Below are 18,133 nucleotides of genomic sequence, written 5' to 3'. Positions count from 1 at the left end.
GGGTCCAATGTATCATATACACAGATCACAATAGCTTGCGACATATCATGGATTAGCCGAACCTGAACATGAGGTAGCGCAGGTGGCTGGATGTAGTCAAGGACTACGATTGTGAGATCGTTTACCACCCCGGTAAAGTGAATGTGGTAGCGGACGCCTTGAGCCGCAAGTCAGCTGGGTCTTCTACCCCAACGATATGTATGAGGATAGCGGTGGATTCTCTACTTGTGAGTTTGATCAGAGATGCTCAGGTTGAGAGCATGCAACCAGAGAATTGGAAGTTGGAGAGGATCAGGAGTGAGAACACCTAATTTTTGCAGGATAGTCGGGGACTATTGACCCGATGTGGTCGGGTATGGGTTTCGATGTCTAGTGTGGTCAGACAAACAGTCATGGAGGAGGCTCATAAGTCTCACTTCTCTATTCACCTCGGGGCCACCAAAATGTACAGAGACCTAAGTTTGAGTTACTGGTGGCCATGTATGAAGCGAGAAATCGCTTGGTACGTCGATAGGTGCTTGACCTGTAGGATGGTCAAGGCCGGACATCAGAGGCCACATGGTATGCTGCAATCCCTAGAGATTCCCATGTGGAAATGGGAATAAATCACAATGGGTTTCATTACCAAATTGCCGAGGACGAAGAAGGAGTTTGATGTTATACGGGTCATCATAGATCGATTGACCAAGAGTGCCAATTTCTTGGCTATATGGGAGAGTTCTTCGGCCGAGGAGTTGGCCGACGTGTATGTTTGCGAGATCGTCACTCACCATGGGGTTCCGGTCTCCATTGTTTCCGACCAATATGTTAGGTTTACCTCTAGTTTCTGGCAGAAGTTCCACAAGGAACTGGGCACACGACTGCATTTTAGTACAACATTTCATCCACAGACCGACGATTAGTGTGAGCGGACCATCCAAATCCTCGAGGATATGTTGAGGGCGTATGTCATTGACTTCGGTGGGAGTTGGGATTCCCACCTACCCCTTGCAGAGTTTTCCTACAACAACATCTATCATTCCAGCATTGGCGCCCCGCCCTTCGAGCTGTTGTATGGGCAGAGATGTCGCACCCCAGTTTGTTGGGGTGAGGTCAGACACATGGTGATGGGACGGAAGGAGGTAGTCTTGCAAACAACCAAGAAGATTCAGCAGATTAAGTAGCGGCTGCAGACTGCTCAGAGTCGGCAGAAGAGTTACGCCGACAGACACCTATCTGAGTTAGAGTTCCAGGTGGGTGATATGGTACTCCCGAACCATGGAAGGGTGTGATATGCTTCAGGAAGAGGGGGAAATTGGGTCCCTACTACAATGGACCGTTCAGGATTGTTGCCAAGGTTGGCAAGGTGGCATACATGATAGAGCTACCAGAGGAGTTTAGCCGGATCCACAACACTTTCCATGTTTTGCAATTGCGAAAGTGCATTATAGATCAGGAGGCGGTGGTGTCATTGAATGATATTCAGGTCGATGAGCGCCTGAATTACATGGAGAGGCCTGTGGCCATACTATAGTGGAAGAAGAAGGTTATATGGAACAAGGAAATACCTTTGGTGAAGGTATAGTGGGAGCATCGAAGGGGATCCGAGTGGACGTGGGAGCCCGAGTTCGAGATGTGGGAGCATTACATAGATATTTTTGTCACAATAGACTTTGAGGATGAAGTCTAAGTCAAGTGAGGGAGAATTGTAACATCCTCAGATTTGGTAGGTATTCACGAACCCTCTTCTATCTTTACCTTGTCATTTATAGTCCTTGGGGTTGGAAGTGAAGAGCCAAGATAAGTTTAAGGGCCAAGTTTGCAAACTTGGGCTAAGAGGGAGTATGATGCACGTACATAAGAGTACGCTAAGTGTACTAAGGTCCGCCTTAGTACGCTAGGCGTACTAATGTCAAGGTGAAACCCTAATATTTAGGGTTTGGGGCCTATATAAGCAACATTATGAGCATCAAAACCTACCTTACCTCTGCCTCCACATATTACATCTGTCCTCCCCAAACCCTAGCATTTCCTTTGTGTGTTTAAGCTTATTTGGTGTGTTCTTGAGTGCTTTAAGAGGAAGCTATTGCATCAAAGTGTTGGAGAAGAAGATCAATCGTGTAGATCTGAAGTTAGCTTGTGCTCAATAAGCTCCAGAAGGTATAAAGTTTCAAACTTTATGCATATATGCATATATCTCATCATTTTACTTTATTAGAAGCATTTCTTGTCCCAAAAAGCCATAAGGTGGTACATGTTGTGATTTGGACGAAAAGGGTTGTCCTTCTAGACTCCTGAAGGGACCTTGAGTGATAAAAATTAGGTCCCATTAGCTGTATGTGTCCCATGCATGGAGAAATAAGGTCTTAATGGAGTAATACCAATCATTAAGAACATTATGGATGTCTAAAGTGATAATGTTCATGGCTTTATAGATCCTAGGCATGTTAGGTTTCTAGATCTGAAGTTTGGGCTTAAGTGTTTAAGCTATTAAGTACTTAATAAGGTTTTGGCAAACTGTTGAGCATGTCCGGCGTAAATCTAGTATGCCCAGCGTACTGGGTCAACCACCCCGATGGTAGTTAACATCTGGACAAGTACGCACCGCGTACCAGAGGAGTACGCCTCGCGTACATACTCTGTTGGTCCTTTGTCAAATGGGCTTCAGATTTTAGGTTGTTTATGGACTAAATGGAATTGGGCATTTGCTGGACTCTGTAAATAATATATTTTGGGCCCGGTAGTGATAATGGATCATGGGGTGAGGCCTAATTAGGAAGTTGGGATCAATTAAGTAAATTGGGCCGATCATGGGCTTTATATGTGGACTTTCAAGTCAAGGACTGGGTATTTAGGCCTTGGCCTAATAAAGAGATTGGACTTAACGAGTAGTGTGTACATTTAATCAAGAAGGTTATTTTGGGTATTAACTTGGGTTTATTGTGTAATAGTTTGGGATTCCCGGCGAGAAAGCAGTCAGAGATTTATAGTATTTCAGCACCACTTGCGAGGTGAGTTATCCTCACTATATCAACAAGGTCTAAGGCACCAAGGCTGGCCCTTTATGGATTGTATCCGGTTATGGCACGATATGTTAATTGGTTTGCATCCTGGTAGTTAGGATGAGGTTATGTTTATGCTTAGTGACCTAGTTAGTTCGGTGTCATGGTTATAGGATGTTGCTATGCTATATGATATGTTAGATCGGTTTGATTGCTATATATGTATGCCAACATATGATAGTTATGTACACATGTTTGTTTTGATTTGGGATGTGTTGAGGCGGTCCTACTTTGTGCTAAAGGCCAACATATCCAGGGCGGACCGGATAGACTACAAACCCGAAATGGTATGGTAGTCATACCAAATGCCCGACGAGCGGTCACAGATAGGTTGTAGGCCCTGAGAGGCCATATGTGTCGAAGTCTCGGAGAGCGGTCCGGATAGACTGAAGGCCTGCGAGGCGGTCCAGTCAGGCTGAAGGCTCATTATGCATGTTGTTCTGTATTTTTTGGTTATGAACTTAAAGCTTAAGGGTTTAAGAGTTTTGGACTAGCATCTACATCAAGTTGAGTCATTGTTGGCGTCTTAAAGGTTCCATATTCTTCATCAACTTCCAAGCCTCTCGAGAGGACCCAAAGAAATACAAAGGCTGTTATTTCTTTACTTCTTCTTTGGTTGTTTTTTCAATATTTCTATAACTTGCAAGAAGATCCTTGGTGGGTATAAAATGTTTATGTTATTTCAAAAATTAAGTCTTCCGTTGCCATATTTTTCAAGTTTATGAAACTATTTTTGAACTAAAACCCAACAATAAGTGTCAGTGAAGCAAGAGTACGAGTATTATCTTTAATGTTAATTGGAGTTTAATATGAACTATAACAAAATGTTAATGAAACATTACCTATAGGTTAACGAAGGTGGCTCGAGACGGCAAGAACTGGAGGAGGTGCAACTCACTCCAATTGAGATGCATGTTATTCCAACTAAAGATGGTGGTGTTAATGGAGAAATTGATGAAGGTGGACCACGAGAGCATGAACATGAGGAGGTGCAACTCACTCCAATTGATGTGTAAGTCACTCCAACTCAAGATGGTTGTGTTAATGGTCACGATGATGAAGCTGGTGGTAGTGCACACATTCAAGAGCAAAAGTGGATTTGTGTGAAACCAATTTCTAAAATATTAAAGGGGATAAGGAAAAGAAAATCATAAAGAATCATAATGGTGAAATTGGGCAAGAGAGTTGGGGATGATAATGCTATAGGAAATTCAAAGGAGGAAGCACTGCTATAGATTAGGGTTAATATCTTTTATGCTTTTACTTGTGTTATGTTGTGATACTTTGATGATATAAAGTTGTTATGTTTTCAACTAGTATAATTTATGCAGTAACATACAATTACAAAAATGGCAATTACAATGGGCAATTTTGGTATTTAAATGATGTATTTTATGCAGTTAATGCTCTATTACAAAATATGAAAATTGATTGTTATTTTTTAAACATGTCAAGATATATGTTGCATGGTTGATAATGACCAATATGGTTCTACGTGTATATACTTTAATGAATAAAATAGACAATGTGTTTGATATAAGGAGTTTCCAAAATAGACTATATGTGTATACTTAAATGACCAATATGGTCAACAGTTGACAAAGAGATAGTGGTCCATATATAAAAAAACAAATACTTGATCCACTAATGAAGTTGTCTTTAGATTAGGTAACAATTACAAAATTGCCCATATACATGGGTCTTGCAGTTTCCAAAATAAGCTGCTAAATGTTGAGATCTACAACCAACATGGGTCTTTGCAGTTTCCAAAAGTGGTACATAAACAACAAAAGACAACTAAATCAACGACCAAAAGACAACTACATATACCAAAACATCCTACAATATTCCCTTCTACTTAAATCACTAAAGTGCAACAACCAATAGGATCATCACAATCAAAACTTTCAACATGGAATTTTGTTGCATGGAAGCTTCCAATTTGTTGTTAAGCATTATAACAACATCCTTCTCCTTTTTTACCTTCTTCTCAAGCTTGTCAACAACTGACTTTTCCGTTGAAAGCAAAAACTCCAACTCCACAACCTTCTTCCTAAGGTTTATCAGTTCAGCAGAGTTCTCCTTTGAATCTACATGTTGCTTCAATGTTCTGATAAGGTTCTTATAGTACCCCTCAAACAGCTCATCGTCTTTCCAGAAGAAGTAATCATAACTTTTTAATGTTGTCTTAAATGTACACCAAAATATGCACCATTGTCAAATCATATGAGATCTTAGAGTTATATACAATAAATAAATGATACAAACAAAGGGAACCCACAAACACATAATTCCTTTCAACATTTTTCATAAAAATCAATGACATTACACTATTAGGGTTTCCTTACACTTATCTAAACATCATAAATGCTACAAAACGTATGATTATTGAAGACTACAAGAAATCAAGACCATGAGAGCTTACCAAACTGTTGCGACAGTTCTAGAGCCGCCTTCCCGGGTTGTGATATTTCCTGCTCATTTGTTCCTTCACCGACTTCTCACACCCACAAGTCTTCAGATCTTTTGACTCCCTAAAGTTACCAATCTGGATGGGTGGGTTTCTGGAAGAAGAGATCGAGGATCGAGACATTGCTTTGGATATTTTCTCGAGAGAAGCTTACACGAAAATGAAAATATTGAAGGTACGGGTGTTCCATATACGAGTGTTATGTTTTTTGTATAAGAGAGGAGTTGATGCGGAGTCAACGTGGACATAACGTGGCAGTTTCCCATTAGCTTACCATACACGTCGGATGCCAGGTAGGATGTGAAATCAGGAAACCTTCTAAAATCGGTCACAATGATGTAATTGACATCTATACTAAAATATTAATGGTTAATTGTGCAAAAAAATAACATAGTTGGTCAAATCACACCAAAGACAAAAGTTACTTATACTTATGCTACCGTAGCATTTTTCCAAAATCCTTCTTTATAAATGAATTTTTTTTTTTTTTTTGTCACACTCTCATTTAGTTTGCAAAATATCATTTTATGGTTATTTTGAATTATTTTTTTTTTTCCACATGTTATTTTATAAGTTTTTCTATTTTTTTTTTAAATTCCATATAATATTTTAATGTAATAATTACAATAAATATAGTAATAAATGAATATCAATATAATTAATGAACTTACCTTTTGAGTTCAAAATTCTCAAAGTTAAAGCTTATTATTTTTTTTGTCTATTTATTTAAATTATTTGTTTAATTTTAAAAGATAAAAAATATTTCCATTATAATAATTCATTATTTTTTTTTATTTTCTTATAAATTTAAAATTCTCAAATATTTAGACTTTTATAGTTTATTTTTTTAAGTTTACCCATATAAGATGAGTGTCACAGATAGTACAGCATAAAACATTAGACCTTATAAAAGTTGTTAGAATTAGAATAGAATGAAATGAAACCCCCACTCCTATCAACCTTTTAGGCTAACCGGTATGAGGGGGAGTTTCACGCGTCTTGGGCTGAGGTGGCACGCCTCCCCACGCATGAACACCGTCCCTAAGTCCGATGGGGTGCGCGTGACATGGCTCCAGAGATAGGACGAGATGACGAATGAGAAGGCTTCTTTTTTCTAATGGGTGGATTTTTGCGGGGAAAGAACTTTTGACTGCTTAACAAATTTTTTTTTTTAAAAAAAAAATTTAAACACACTCAACTTCACCTATAAACTACCTACTATTCTATTTACAATTTACATTTCAAAAAAACACTCTCTACATTTTATTACCATCTACAAAAAACACATCTCTCTCATATTCTTTTTCTCTCTACATGGATTCAAATCAAAACACCCCAAACTCTCTAAATGCAAATGTTAGGTACATGCAACTGTTAACCTCTCAAATCAAACAACAACCTCTATTTACCACTTGGTACCCACCCCCCCCCCCCCCCCCAAAAAAAAAAAAAAAAAAAAAAAAAAACCCTTCTATCAACAACAACCACAACAATTCAATAAACTCCAATTCCAAGTCTTTCAACAACAATCTTCTCAACAATTTCAACAACCCTCTTTTACACCTCAACAATTTTAACAATCTCAAGTCCCATTATCTCAATCTCAACCTATATATCTAGACAATGACGACGATGATGAACGGATCCAAGAAACACAACAACCAACTCGTTGAAGTCAAAAAAACAAAAGATCCAAGAAAAAAAAAGAATTACCGCATGGAATGAAGACGAGGAGGAAACTTTAGCGAAAGCTTAGATTTTCATATCTAAAGACGGGGATGTCGGCAACTCACAAACGGGTCAAAGTTTTTGGTGTCGTATTTTAGATCATTTCCACGCGTTATTAGGAAAGAAAACGGAGCGGACATACGACCCGATCAATGCAAAATAATGTGATTTATAAGCCACTTGCACCAAATTCAATGATATATTTGACAAACTTAAAAACATGCATAAAAGTGGTAGCAACGATTTCAACATTTTACCAACCGCGGCCTACGAATACAAAATTACCACTAATGGTAAACCGTTCGGCCACTAAAAATCGTGGGAAGTTTGTCGTAACGGTCCAAAATGGGTTCTATATCCGGAAATAGCGCATTCGGGATCTACCACCGGTTCCAACAAAAGGGCAAGAACGTCCGAGTCGGACATGGGTCTCGACCTTAACGATGACTTCGACGCCACCAAGGGGGAGGGCCCACCAGACGTCCAACTTCGTCGACCATCGGGAAGGGACAAAGCGAGAAAGAGAGTCTTCAAGCGGAAAGCACCGACAACTAGCGAAAGCGAGCTCGCGATATCCATAGATAAAACTCTAGTTTTTCTAGAAAAAAATACGAAGCAACGAAGGAAGCTTGTCACGAAAAAATAGCTCTTACCGATCTTCAAATCATAAACACAAAGCCCAAACCGAATATCGCCCGAAATTTTTTACGACGTTTCTTAAAATTCAACGATAAGTTCGGTACAAATATGAAATTTAGGTTCTAATATTTATGGTTTTAAGTAATTTAAGATTTTTTTTTTAAAATGTTTTTTTAAGTTTTAGTTTGTGTTTTTTTATATTAATGTAATGTGTTTTTAATTTTAATGTAATGTATGTTTTTTATTTAAACTTGGTTTTTTTATTTAAATTATGATTTTTATTTAAATTATGGTTTGTATTTTGTTTTTTATTTAATATAATGTTAAAAAAAATATATTAAAAAAAAAAATTTATGGAATGATAACCATTTTCAATGTTTAGTGGGTTGGTGATGGGTTGATGTTGCAACTGACTTGATGCACATGAGACGACATTTTTTCAGTAGGATGGGTGTGACAACTAAGGTTGACAATTGTCGAAACGACCCGCAACACGACCCATAACACGACACGAAATAAATGAGTTTGGGTTGAGTTTTTCAACCTACCAACACGTCAACCCGCCAACCTGTTTATTAAACGGATCATATATGAGTTTTTCAAAAAATAAACGGGTTGACCCGCCAACCCATTTATATTTTTAATTAAAAAGATATATATTTTTTATTTTTAAATGTATTTATGTATCAAATATTAATATTTAATAAGTATTATCTATGTTTGTATTAATTTTTAATTTGAACATGTTTTACCAGTATTTTTAATTTTAATTTGAATGTTTAACATTTAAGTAGTTAACTGTCTAAAATTTGGATATATTTGCATCAACTATCAACAATTTATTTATGTTTAATTGTCAATATTAGTTATGGAATTTGACCTACAAACCCAAATCTGATGTACGAACCCGCTAATCTGTGAACCAATATAAATAAACAGGTTGACGGGTCATATATGGATTTATGTTCCAAACCTGCCAACCCGTGATTTATATATTTAAATGGATCATATTTAAATTGACATATTGACACGCCAAACAGAACACTATACAATTGTGCCTAATGACCACTTCGGAAACCTTGGTTCACTGGTTTGTACCTTCCTGTACACGTGAAACCTTGATAACTACGGCCCAAATTTCATTTTTGCAAAATCAGATTTTTCTGTACATGGAAATCAAAACTACGTTTGAAGATTAGGGCATGAAATTTATGCATCGTCGGTCATCACCATCAAATCGGCCTCGTAGCTCCTTCACGGATCGTCTTGATTAAATTAACCTAAAGGTAATTTCCACTTCCTTCTAGGGTTTCAATCCAACTGTGGTTTTTCAACATAATTTGACTTCTCTGAGAAATTCGATTTCCCCCATTTTGTATTTAAGCCCTCTTGTTACCGAGTGAAGCAGTGTAAACTTATTTCTCATCTCCAATATCATTATCGCCCTAAAGTCGTATCTGCAACGGATTTAAGATTGTGCATATAATATCAAATTATAGTATACCGTTAAAGTCTGTAAATTGTTGAGTTCGGAGGAAAACGAGTTGTTGATTGTGTTTTAGGAAGACCGCGAAAATGGAGTTAATTAACGATCAGGTTATATATGTTGATGAATTAAAACATGGTTAAGAGACTTAATCATCAGCCTGTTTGCAAGCACATGTGATTCCTGGAAGATCTTCTGTATGGAAGTGTAGATAATTACTGCACTGATACTGATTATTCCTTTTGGTCTCCTCTCAGTTTCATCTATTTTACCATTTATCACCATGGGAAGCAAAGGTAGACTTCCTCCTCCTCATCATTTAAGGCGTCCACTACCTGGCCCTGGAATTGGACATCATGATTCCATTCCTCCTGAAATCCATCCTCAACATGGTCGTTTTCCTCCATATGATATGTTACCACATCCAGAAATCATGGAACAAAAGCTGGCTGCACAGCACATGGAAATGCAGAAACTTGCAACAGAAAACCAGAGGTTAGCTGCTACTCATGGAACCTTGAGGCATGATGTTGCAGCCATACAACATGAGCTACAAATGTTACATAACCACATAGGAGGTGTAAAATCAGAAAGAGAACATCAAATAATGGGGATGTTAGACAAAATCGGGAAAATGGAAGCAGATCTCCAAGGTGCAGAGCCACTTAAACACGAACTGCATCAGGCACGAACAGAGGCACAGAGCTTGGTTTCAGCTAGGGAAGAACTCGTTACAAGAGTACAGAAACTAACAGAAGATCATCAGAGAGCTCACATGGATTTGCAACAGGTTCCTGCTTTGATGTCAGAACTCGACATGCTTAGACAAGAGTATCAGCATTGTAGGGCAACTTATGAGTATGAGAAGAAAGTTTACAATGATCATTTAGAGTCTCTTCAGGTGATGGAAAAGAACTATATGACAATGGCAACCGAGGTGGAAAAGCTTCGAGCTGAATTAAAGAAACATGCTGAAAACGACAGGAGGGCGGGTACGTCATTTGTGATATAATATTTCTGCTTTTCAATTTGTTGATTGTATTTTTTTCTTCCAAATTACATTGCAGGTGGGCCCTATGCTGCTGGGTATAACGAGAAAGAAGCTTCTGGACATAATCCTGTAGGACAACACACTTATGAATCAGGCTATGGTGTTGGGGGTGCTGGTTATGGACCGGGACCAGCGGTTCCAGGTTATGGTCTTCATAAAGGACCAGGTCCTGGTGCACCACCTTATGAACCACAAAGAGGACCGGGGTATGAGCCACAGAGATATGATCCACATAGAGTAGGACAAGGTGGACCTGGTTATGATTTATATAGAGGACCAGGTTATGATATGCAACGTGGGTCTGGTTATGATGCACGGAGAGGATCTAATTCTGATGCTCAAGAGGCGGCTATTGTTTCTTATGGTTCAGTGGCGGTGACTGTGACTGGTCATGGTGGAAGTGGGTTTCAGGGACTACAGCCGCCACCGCCGCCAGCGGCAGATGGTGGTAACCACCCTGCCCGGAGATAGATTAGCTTGTGTTTGGAAAATGAACTAATCTTGATTTTTTTTTTAATTTGATGTGATATTCTGTGTTCATTTGAAAGTTACAGTGATGAGGTTGCTTTCTTCGAGGTTATTTGGCAAATACATAAACTTTATTTTTTCGAGCAGTTATATGGGGGACGAACATACTAATGGAAATAAATGAAGATATATAATGGTTTATAAGAATTATAATATATTTTTGACAAAACTGCAAAAATGTTTTCTGTGATTTGCATTTTTTTCAGTATTCGGTCCAAACATTATGAAATTTGTAAAACCCGTCTTTCTCAGCATATTTCTTTATGTATTTTGTCCCTTCCGAAATTAAAGTTACTAAATTGCCTTATTTAATTTAGAAATTAAAATTACTAAATTACCTTAAATAATGTATGTCTTTCTCAGGGTCGTTTGGTTCGCTGGAATCTGTTGGAATCGGAAGGAATTGGAATTTAATTCCATCACTTTTCTATGTTTGGTTCAAGTTTTGAGAAGGAATTTGATTCCTAAATATGTTCAACTTTCCTTCCATTGAGGGAAAATAAATTCCATCTAAAAAATGAGGAAATTCAAATTCCTTCAAGTGAGAGTGTTGAATATTACCATATTACCCTTTTCATTTTTAACATTAAATATAAAAAATCTCTATCACTACTTGCGATCACCTCCATCACAACCTTCGCCACCACTACCCACCACCACCACCACCTCCGCCACCAACCCACCGACCCACCACCACCAACCATCCTCACTAATGACGTCGCCACTGCCACCACCTTCTACACCACTACCCACTGCTTCTGTTACCACCATCACCATTGTTCAACCATTACTATCACCACCGTCACCACCACCACTAACCATAACCTTCGTTACCACCTACACCACAACCCTACCACTACCCTAGTTACTACTAACTCTATCGTCACCACCATCACATCTATTACCACCACCACCACCACCGTTGCCGCCACTTGCACCCATCACCACCACCACCGCCGCCACTAACACCCACCGCCACAACCACCACTGTCTCTACGATTAACACTAGTGATGTCACTACTACCACCACCTCCACCTTCATCACCACCACCATCACTTCTGCCACCATCGCCGCCGCCACCACCACCGTTTACTATTTTTATAATTTATATAATATATCTTTACATATAATTATAAAAAAAAAAAAAGTAAAAGTAAGCAAAAACCAAAAATAGTAGTTCTGTCATTTTACACAATTATACTAGACAAATTTCATTTTCCGTCTACCAAACAAAATATAATATTGAATTCAAATTCCATTTACTGCAAACCAAACAGAATATTAAATTAGATTCCAATTCAAGACAGATTCCAATTCCTTTAAAAACATTCTATGAACCAAACGCCGCCTAATGGTTCCAGATTCATTTGTAACATAGATGACGTTGGTAGAATAAGAGTATATTAAAATTATCATTTAAAACAAAAATAAAAATAATATTAATAATGCACTTGTGATTATTAACGTCACAAAGTGACTCACTTCATGTTTTTTTTCGTCGTAATTTTATGGATATATACACTAAAGTCTCAATATTTTTTTGTTGATTTAACAACAAAGTCTTAAACCTTATTTTTGACATAAATGTCCTAATTACCGTAATTTTTGACATTTTTTTTTCCGGTTAGCCGGTAATTAGAACTTTATTGTCAAAAAAAATATAAAGTTTAAGACGTTCTTGTTATATCGTGAATTATAATTTTATTGTCAAAAAAATAAAATTTAAGACGTTTTTTGTCAAATTGTTGAAAGTATTAGGACTTTATTGTATATATCCATTTCTCTAGTTAGACTACCATACCATTAAATTCCCAATATTTTCAATGATTTGATAAAAAAGTTCTAAAGTTTATTTTTTGACAGTAAAATCCTAACTCATGATTTGACAAGAAAATCCTAATTTTTTTTTTTGACAATAAAGTCTTAATTACTGGCTAACCAGAAAAAGGTAAATGTGTCAAAAATTTCCAGTAATTAAAACTTTACTGTAAAAAAATAAAGTTTAAGACTTTCTTGTCAAATCGATAAAAATATTGGGACTTTAGTGTATATATTCCTAATTTTTATACAACTTGTTGATTTTATTCATTTTACTTTTTTATTCATGTCGATTGGATATTTTTTTAACAAAATATATTTGTTGTTAGTAGTATACCTATTGAGATTCACTTAGGTGTTTTTTTTTCGAAGCGAAAATTTATGAAGTCTATGGATCATCTCTGCAACCCTCTGAAGCAGAAGATATGGATCAAACAGTTGCAACCTCTAATAAAAACATGTTTGTTTTTAACATTTGTAAACTTTTGCAGTAAACTAAAATTTAAATAAACTAATTTTATAAACTGAAAATAGTTCTTAAAACTGAAATTTTAATAATTCTAGTGTTAAAACATTGAAAAAATACTAAAAAAACATGTACAAAAATAAAAATATAAAATTTCTAAAAAAAATCTAAAAAATATAAAAGAAGCTATCAATTTTATTCTAGAAAAAAATTAATTTTAAAAACCATAAAAAACGAAAGTAATAAAAAAAATTAAGAAAATACTACAAACAATGTGTATAAAGTTCGTAAAAGAATTACACATGTTAAAAAATATACAACCAAAACTGAAAATATTATTAATAGAAACGGTAAAAAAATTAAAAAAATCCAAGGTTTTTTATTTTTTTAAATCAAGCTATTGTGGAAACTATAAAAAGAAATTTTATCAAATCCGCAAGAGGTTCAGCTGGACCTTATTAATTACTCAAACTTTTGATATTTTTAAAGAACCCCTGATGATTACTTTATATTTTACTTTAAATAAAATTAATAATTACATGATAAAAGGGTTCAATATAAAGATTTGTTTAAAAAAAATATCATTTTTATAAAGAAGTATTAAAATAAAAGTATATTTATGTTTTTCAAATCTATAAAATAAAATATTTTAAATAAAAATATTTAATTATTTTTTTCTGTTTTTAAATAAAAGGGAAGAATGAGATTTTTGGTGTGTGTAGATTTTTATTTCAGACTGGTGTAAGCTTGTGTACATATTTGAAACAATGATCGCTATAGATATATGTACCATCACTACATTTTCTATTAATAATACTTAGTTTTCATTTAAATATTTAATATCATTTTATTTTTATTTCTTGGTTTATAAAAATATTAAAATATAGAAAATATTAAAATATATATAAAAAAACGTTCACAAGTATTATTATTTGATTATAAAAGAATAAAATATATAATAAATAAAAAGTTAATAGTAATTAAAAGATAGGTACGAGTTTAAAAAAATAGCTTTTAGTAATCATAAAAGCTATGGATATTATAAATACATGGAAATTTATACAAAAGAAAATTATTAATGAGAGGTCCATAAGAAAATATGAGATCCAATTAATAGGATCCAATCCACAAATCAAAGTTAAAAAAAAAGTTATATCAAAATTCTAAAAAAAAATTCATTTGAGAAAAATGAATTAAAGGGGCAAATTAAAATAAAATGCTATGCCGAACAGAACACATGCAGATGTTTGTAGTTTGAAGCCTTCTAAAAAACAAACTGCTACGAGATAACAAATGTTGTGCCACGCAGCAAAAAGTGGTCCGAGTATGTTTTTTTTGTTTGTTTGTTTTTTTTTTTTTTTTTGTTTTTTTGTTTTTTTTTTTTTTTATAAACCTTCTGATTTTCACATGAAGTAAACTTAAAATGCGATAAAGAAATAAATAAAAATAATAAAATTAGTAAGTAGATCGGAAATTATGAGGTAAAAAAAAAACAACCAGTAAAATTATGTAAACGATTTTTATGTTATTTTTCCAACAATATTTTCATTATTTTGTTAAATGCACACGTTAAGGTAAATTTATAAAGAAATCTTTTCTCGGAAACGTTCAGGGGACATTACCAGATTCAAAATTTCAACCTTCCCGCTAAGCCTCTGCGCCACCGTCATCGGCAGCTACACAGACGATATTTGCTCGGCGGTAATCCTAAAAGGTCTCGCTATCTCTCTCTTAACTAGGGTGTGACTTAGACTCTGGAGAGTCCTTTTGATTTATAAACGATGCATTGTATCAGGCTGTGCACTTTTCTAGCCCTAAACCTCTCATTTTAGGGTTGCGTCTAGGTCTTTGTTCGAATTATGGATTCAGTTGTCGCTACGGTTAGTGGATACCACGGATCTGAGCGATTTAAACTTATCAAATTAATATCTCAATCTGGTGCAAGTTATGTTGGAGCAATGAATCCCTCTACCACGCATTTGGTATGTTTTTCATTTTCGAAGCTTTGCATATTTTTAGATCATTTTTAGTAATTCATGTAATCATAGTGATACTAAACCTAAAAGATTGTATATTTCTGGTTGCTTGTTTAGGTGTGTCGCAAATTTGAGGGGAAGAAATATGAACTTGCCAGGAAATTTAAGATAATCGTGGTTAATCATCGATGGATTGAGGACTGTATAAAGCAAGGCAGACGAGTTTCTGAGCGTCCCTATATTAAACACTGGTATGATTACCATTTACCAAGCCCTTTTTTTTCATCTGTTGTGAACCTTGTAAAAGAAGTTTAATTGTTTGATTGCACTAATAGAGTGTGTTCCCTAAATCTAGTTTCACCACTTTAACTTTGGGTGGAACAGGCTCATCATTCACTTCACTAATGTGCAACTCATAAGTTATACCCTCAATGAAAATGAAATGTGTAATCCCACTTGTCCTCCATTTGATTTCATAATTTTGCAGTGGGTTTGAGGTGGGGCCCTTGCTGTTGGAGGCCCCAGTTGTTGCTAATGAAGTAAGAAGTGTATTTGGAGAGGTACCTACCACCAGCAACATCTCAAAAAAACCTGTGATTAACATTGAAGATGGTGAAAGTGGCGATGATGATTGGAAAGATTCTTGGTTGTTGAAAGAGGTTAGATGTGATCTCTTAACTGCTTCTGAAATATGAGTATCTTTATGTTTCTACTATCTATGAATCTACTGCTAAAGCTTAATTACCTCAGATCGTGTTTTAAGTCATCAAACTTATTACTAGGATATGCACCTTATCTTTTCTTTCCTACTTTCTGCATTAGGGTTTCTCCCCTAACAATTTCTGCATGTTGTTTTCAATGTAGAACATGCTTCCTGATGTGAGACAAAATAAGATCCGTTCCAATAGATTAAAGAGAAAATGTACTAAGAGACAAAATAACGACTGTTCTGAATCCTCCAAAGGAAATCATAGGCTGATTCTTAAAAATATATGTAACGACCTCAAGTCTTGTTCAGATTCAGAGGAAAATTCCCAACACACAGAAACTCACCACAATGTTGTTGACATTGGTGAGCCTTCAAATTCTTCCGGGAGACAAAAAAGCAGAAGACTTTTCAGAAAAAGTTTCCAAGATCATGAGAAAAGACCTTTAATCTTGGAGGATCTTGAAAAGATTGAAGATTTAGGGACTTGTTGTAATCTTCAAGATCCAGACTCTAACACAAGGAATCCTGTAAATAACTCTTCAGAAGTTAATAATGACAAATCTAATGGAAGGAAATTATCTACAACACCACATCAGTTATCATGTGTCATATGCTGGACAGATTTTAGTTCAACTAGAGGAGTTCTAACATGTGGACATCGCTTTTGTTTTTCATGCATACAGAATTGGGCAGATCATATGGTATCTATAATTTTATCCTTTTTACCATATTTAAATTATGTTTATATTCAGTTATTCACTCACTCCAAACTCATTGCTTACAGGCTTCTATGAAAAAGGTTTCCACGTGTCCTTTGTGTAAGGCCAATTTTTACAGCATACAGAAGATGGAAGATGCTTTATCTTCTGATCAGAAAATATACTCTCAAACAGTTCCTAATGAGAATGCCTCCATGGATGTATACATTCTTCCACATGCTGAAGCATCCACATTTCATACTTTGGTAAATCTTCATCGTAAAATTCACGTCATATTATTTATTAATCCTGTTCATAATTGAATTTGGTTTTTTACTTTTAATTTTTGTTGAACAGGGATCAATACCATCAACACCAGTTTGCTACCAATGTGGTTGTGTTGAACCTGAGGAGCTTTTAGTGAGATGTGATAGTTGTCAGATACGTTGTGTTCATTCTTATTGCTTGGATCCTCCACAATTTCCATGGGTATGCATTCATTGTAAGGATCTTCGTATGCGATATTTCCGTTAATTTTCAGGAATTGTTATTTTAAAAATGAAAGTCAAAACATAAAGAAAGCAAAGTGGGTTTTTTTTTTGTTTTTTTACGATTCGTTTAAGTCTTTCTGTTGTTAAAGAAAGGTGGTGGGAATATTTGTATTTAAAAAAAACGAAGCTGTAATGGGGTAACTTTGAAGTTTTCTACATGTTTAAAAAGATATGTAATCAATCATTTAAAGTATACTTAAGATGCTATATATAAAACCGAATCCACCATAGTAGTAATTAATCACTTTCAATGACGTGTTTTAAACTCAGAAAATTCGAATCCAAAGGAGTAATCGTCAATTTAACCTTTTGCTTTTTTGAGAAGATAAAATTATGCTATGTTCACATGTTTTTAATAGTTTATTGTACAACATTTGGGCATGAGGTTCACATGTCATATATTATAGGTTATTTTTTTTTTTTTTTTTTTTTTTTTTATAACTATACAATCTTTATCCACATTTTTATATTCAGAAAGTTTAAAAATGTAATATGCAATAGGTCCTCTATTTATTTATTTATATACGCAAAAATCAAAATGCTTAAGCTAACGTCGCATCTTAAGGCACTATTGTTCTGATATTATTTTAGTACGATCTCAAGTCCAAAATTACAGATTGGCTAAATAATATTTGGAATAAATTAAAACCAAGTTGTCCTCTAATTTATATATTTTGCTTTCTTTATATGAGAGAGACAAGTTGTTATAGACCCATCCGCTTATTTTCTAGTTATGTTATTAATTAATATGGTAAAAAAGGTTACAGTCTTTCCGCTTTGAGCATATGATACACCGACTCACAATCACTCACCGGTGGGCAAGGTTGTCCATTTAGGCGGTGTTTGTTTTCTTAAAAAAAGAAAAAAAATATCTTTTTCAGTGGGCGGAAACGTTTATACTAAAAGGAAATCAAATATTGTTATACTTTTTTTCATTCTATTATCTTTCTGTACATTTAAGATTGTGGATT

General features: G+C 35.2%; 2 protein-coding genes across 4 annotated transcripts; both read left to right on the top strand.

The window, feature by feature from the left end:
• The first annotated feature begins 8,919 nt into the window (after positions 1-8,919).
• On the top strand, positions 8,920-11,029 carry LOC145032097 (sarcolemmal membrane-associated protein). Of its 2 annotated transcripts, none has more exons than XM_078980777.1 (3): positions 8,920-9,164; positions 9,622-10,356; positions 10,432-11,029. In XM_078980777.1, the coding sequence occupies exons 2-3, from the start codon at positions 9,648-9,650 to the stop codon at positions 10,884-10,886; spliced, it is 1,164 nt and encodes a 387-aa protein (XP_078836903.1). In that variant the 5' UTR covers positions 8,920-9,164; positions 9,622-9,647; the 3' UTR covers positions 10,887-11,029. The 2 variants fall into 2 exon arrangements, with proteins under 2 accessions (XP_078836903.1, XP_078836904.1); XM_078980778.1 differs by having other exon boundaries at positions 9,263-10,356.
• Positions 11,030-14,833: 3,804 nt separating this feature from the next.
• LOC145029216 (zinc finger (C3HC4-type RING finger) family protein / BRCT domain-containing protein) lies at positions 14,834-17,355 on the top strand. 2 transcript variants are annotated; one of them, XM_078977818.1, is made up of 7 exons: positions 14,834-14,942; positions 15,024-15,210; positions 15,322-15,455; positions 15,692-15,863; positions 16,069-16,614; positions 16,698-16,877; positions 16,969-17,355. In XM_078977818.1, exons 2-7 carry the CDS (start codon positions 15,088-15,090, stop codon positions 17,143-17,145), a joined length of 1,332 nt encoding a protein of 443 aa, XP_078833944.1. In that variant the 5' UTR covers positions 14,834-14,942; positions 15,024-15,087; the 3' UTR covers positions 17,146-17,355. The 2 variants fall into 2 exon arrangements, with proteins under 2 accessions (XP_078833944.1, XP_078833943.1); XM_078977817.1 differs by having other exon boundaries at positions 14,834-15,210.
• The last annotated feature ends 778 nt before the right edge of the window (positions 17,356-18,133 follow it).

This window comes from Lactuca saligna, chromosome 2 (assembly GCF_052625555.1).
Source record: "Lactuca saligna cultivar CGN05327 chromosome 2, ASM5262555v1, whole genome shotgun sequence".
NCBI classification, from domain to species: Eukaryota; Viridiplantae; Streptophyta; class Magnoliopsida; order Asterales; family Asteraceae; genus Lactuca; species Lactuca saligna.
This window is presented reverse-complemented; position numbering and strand designations above follow the sequence as displayed.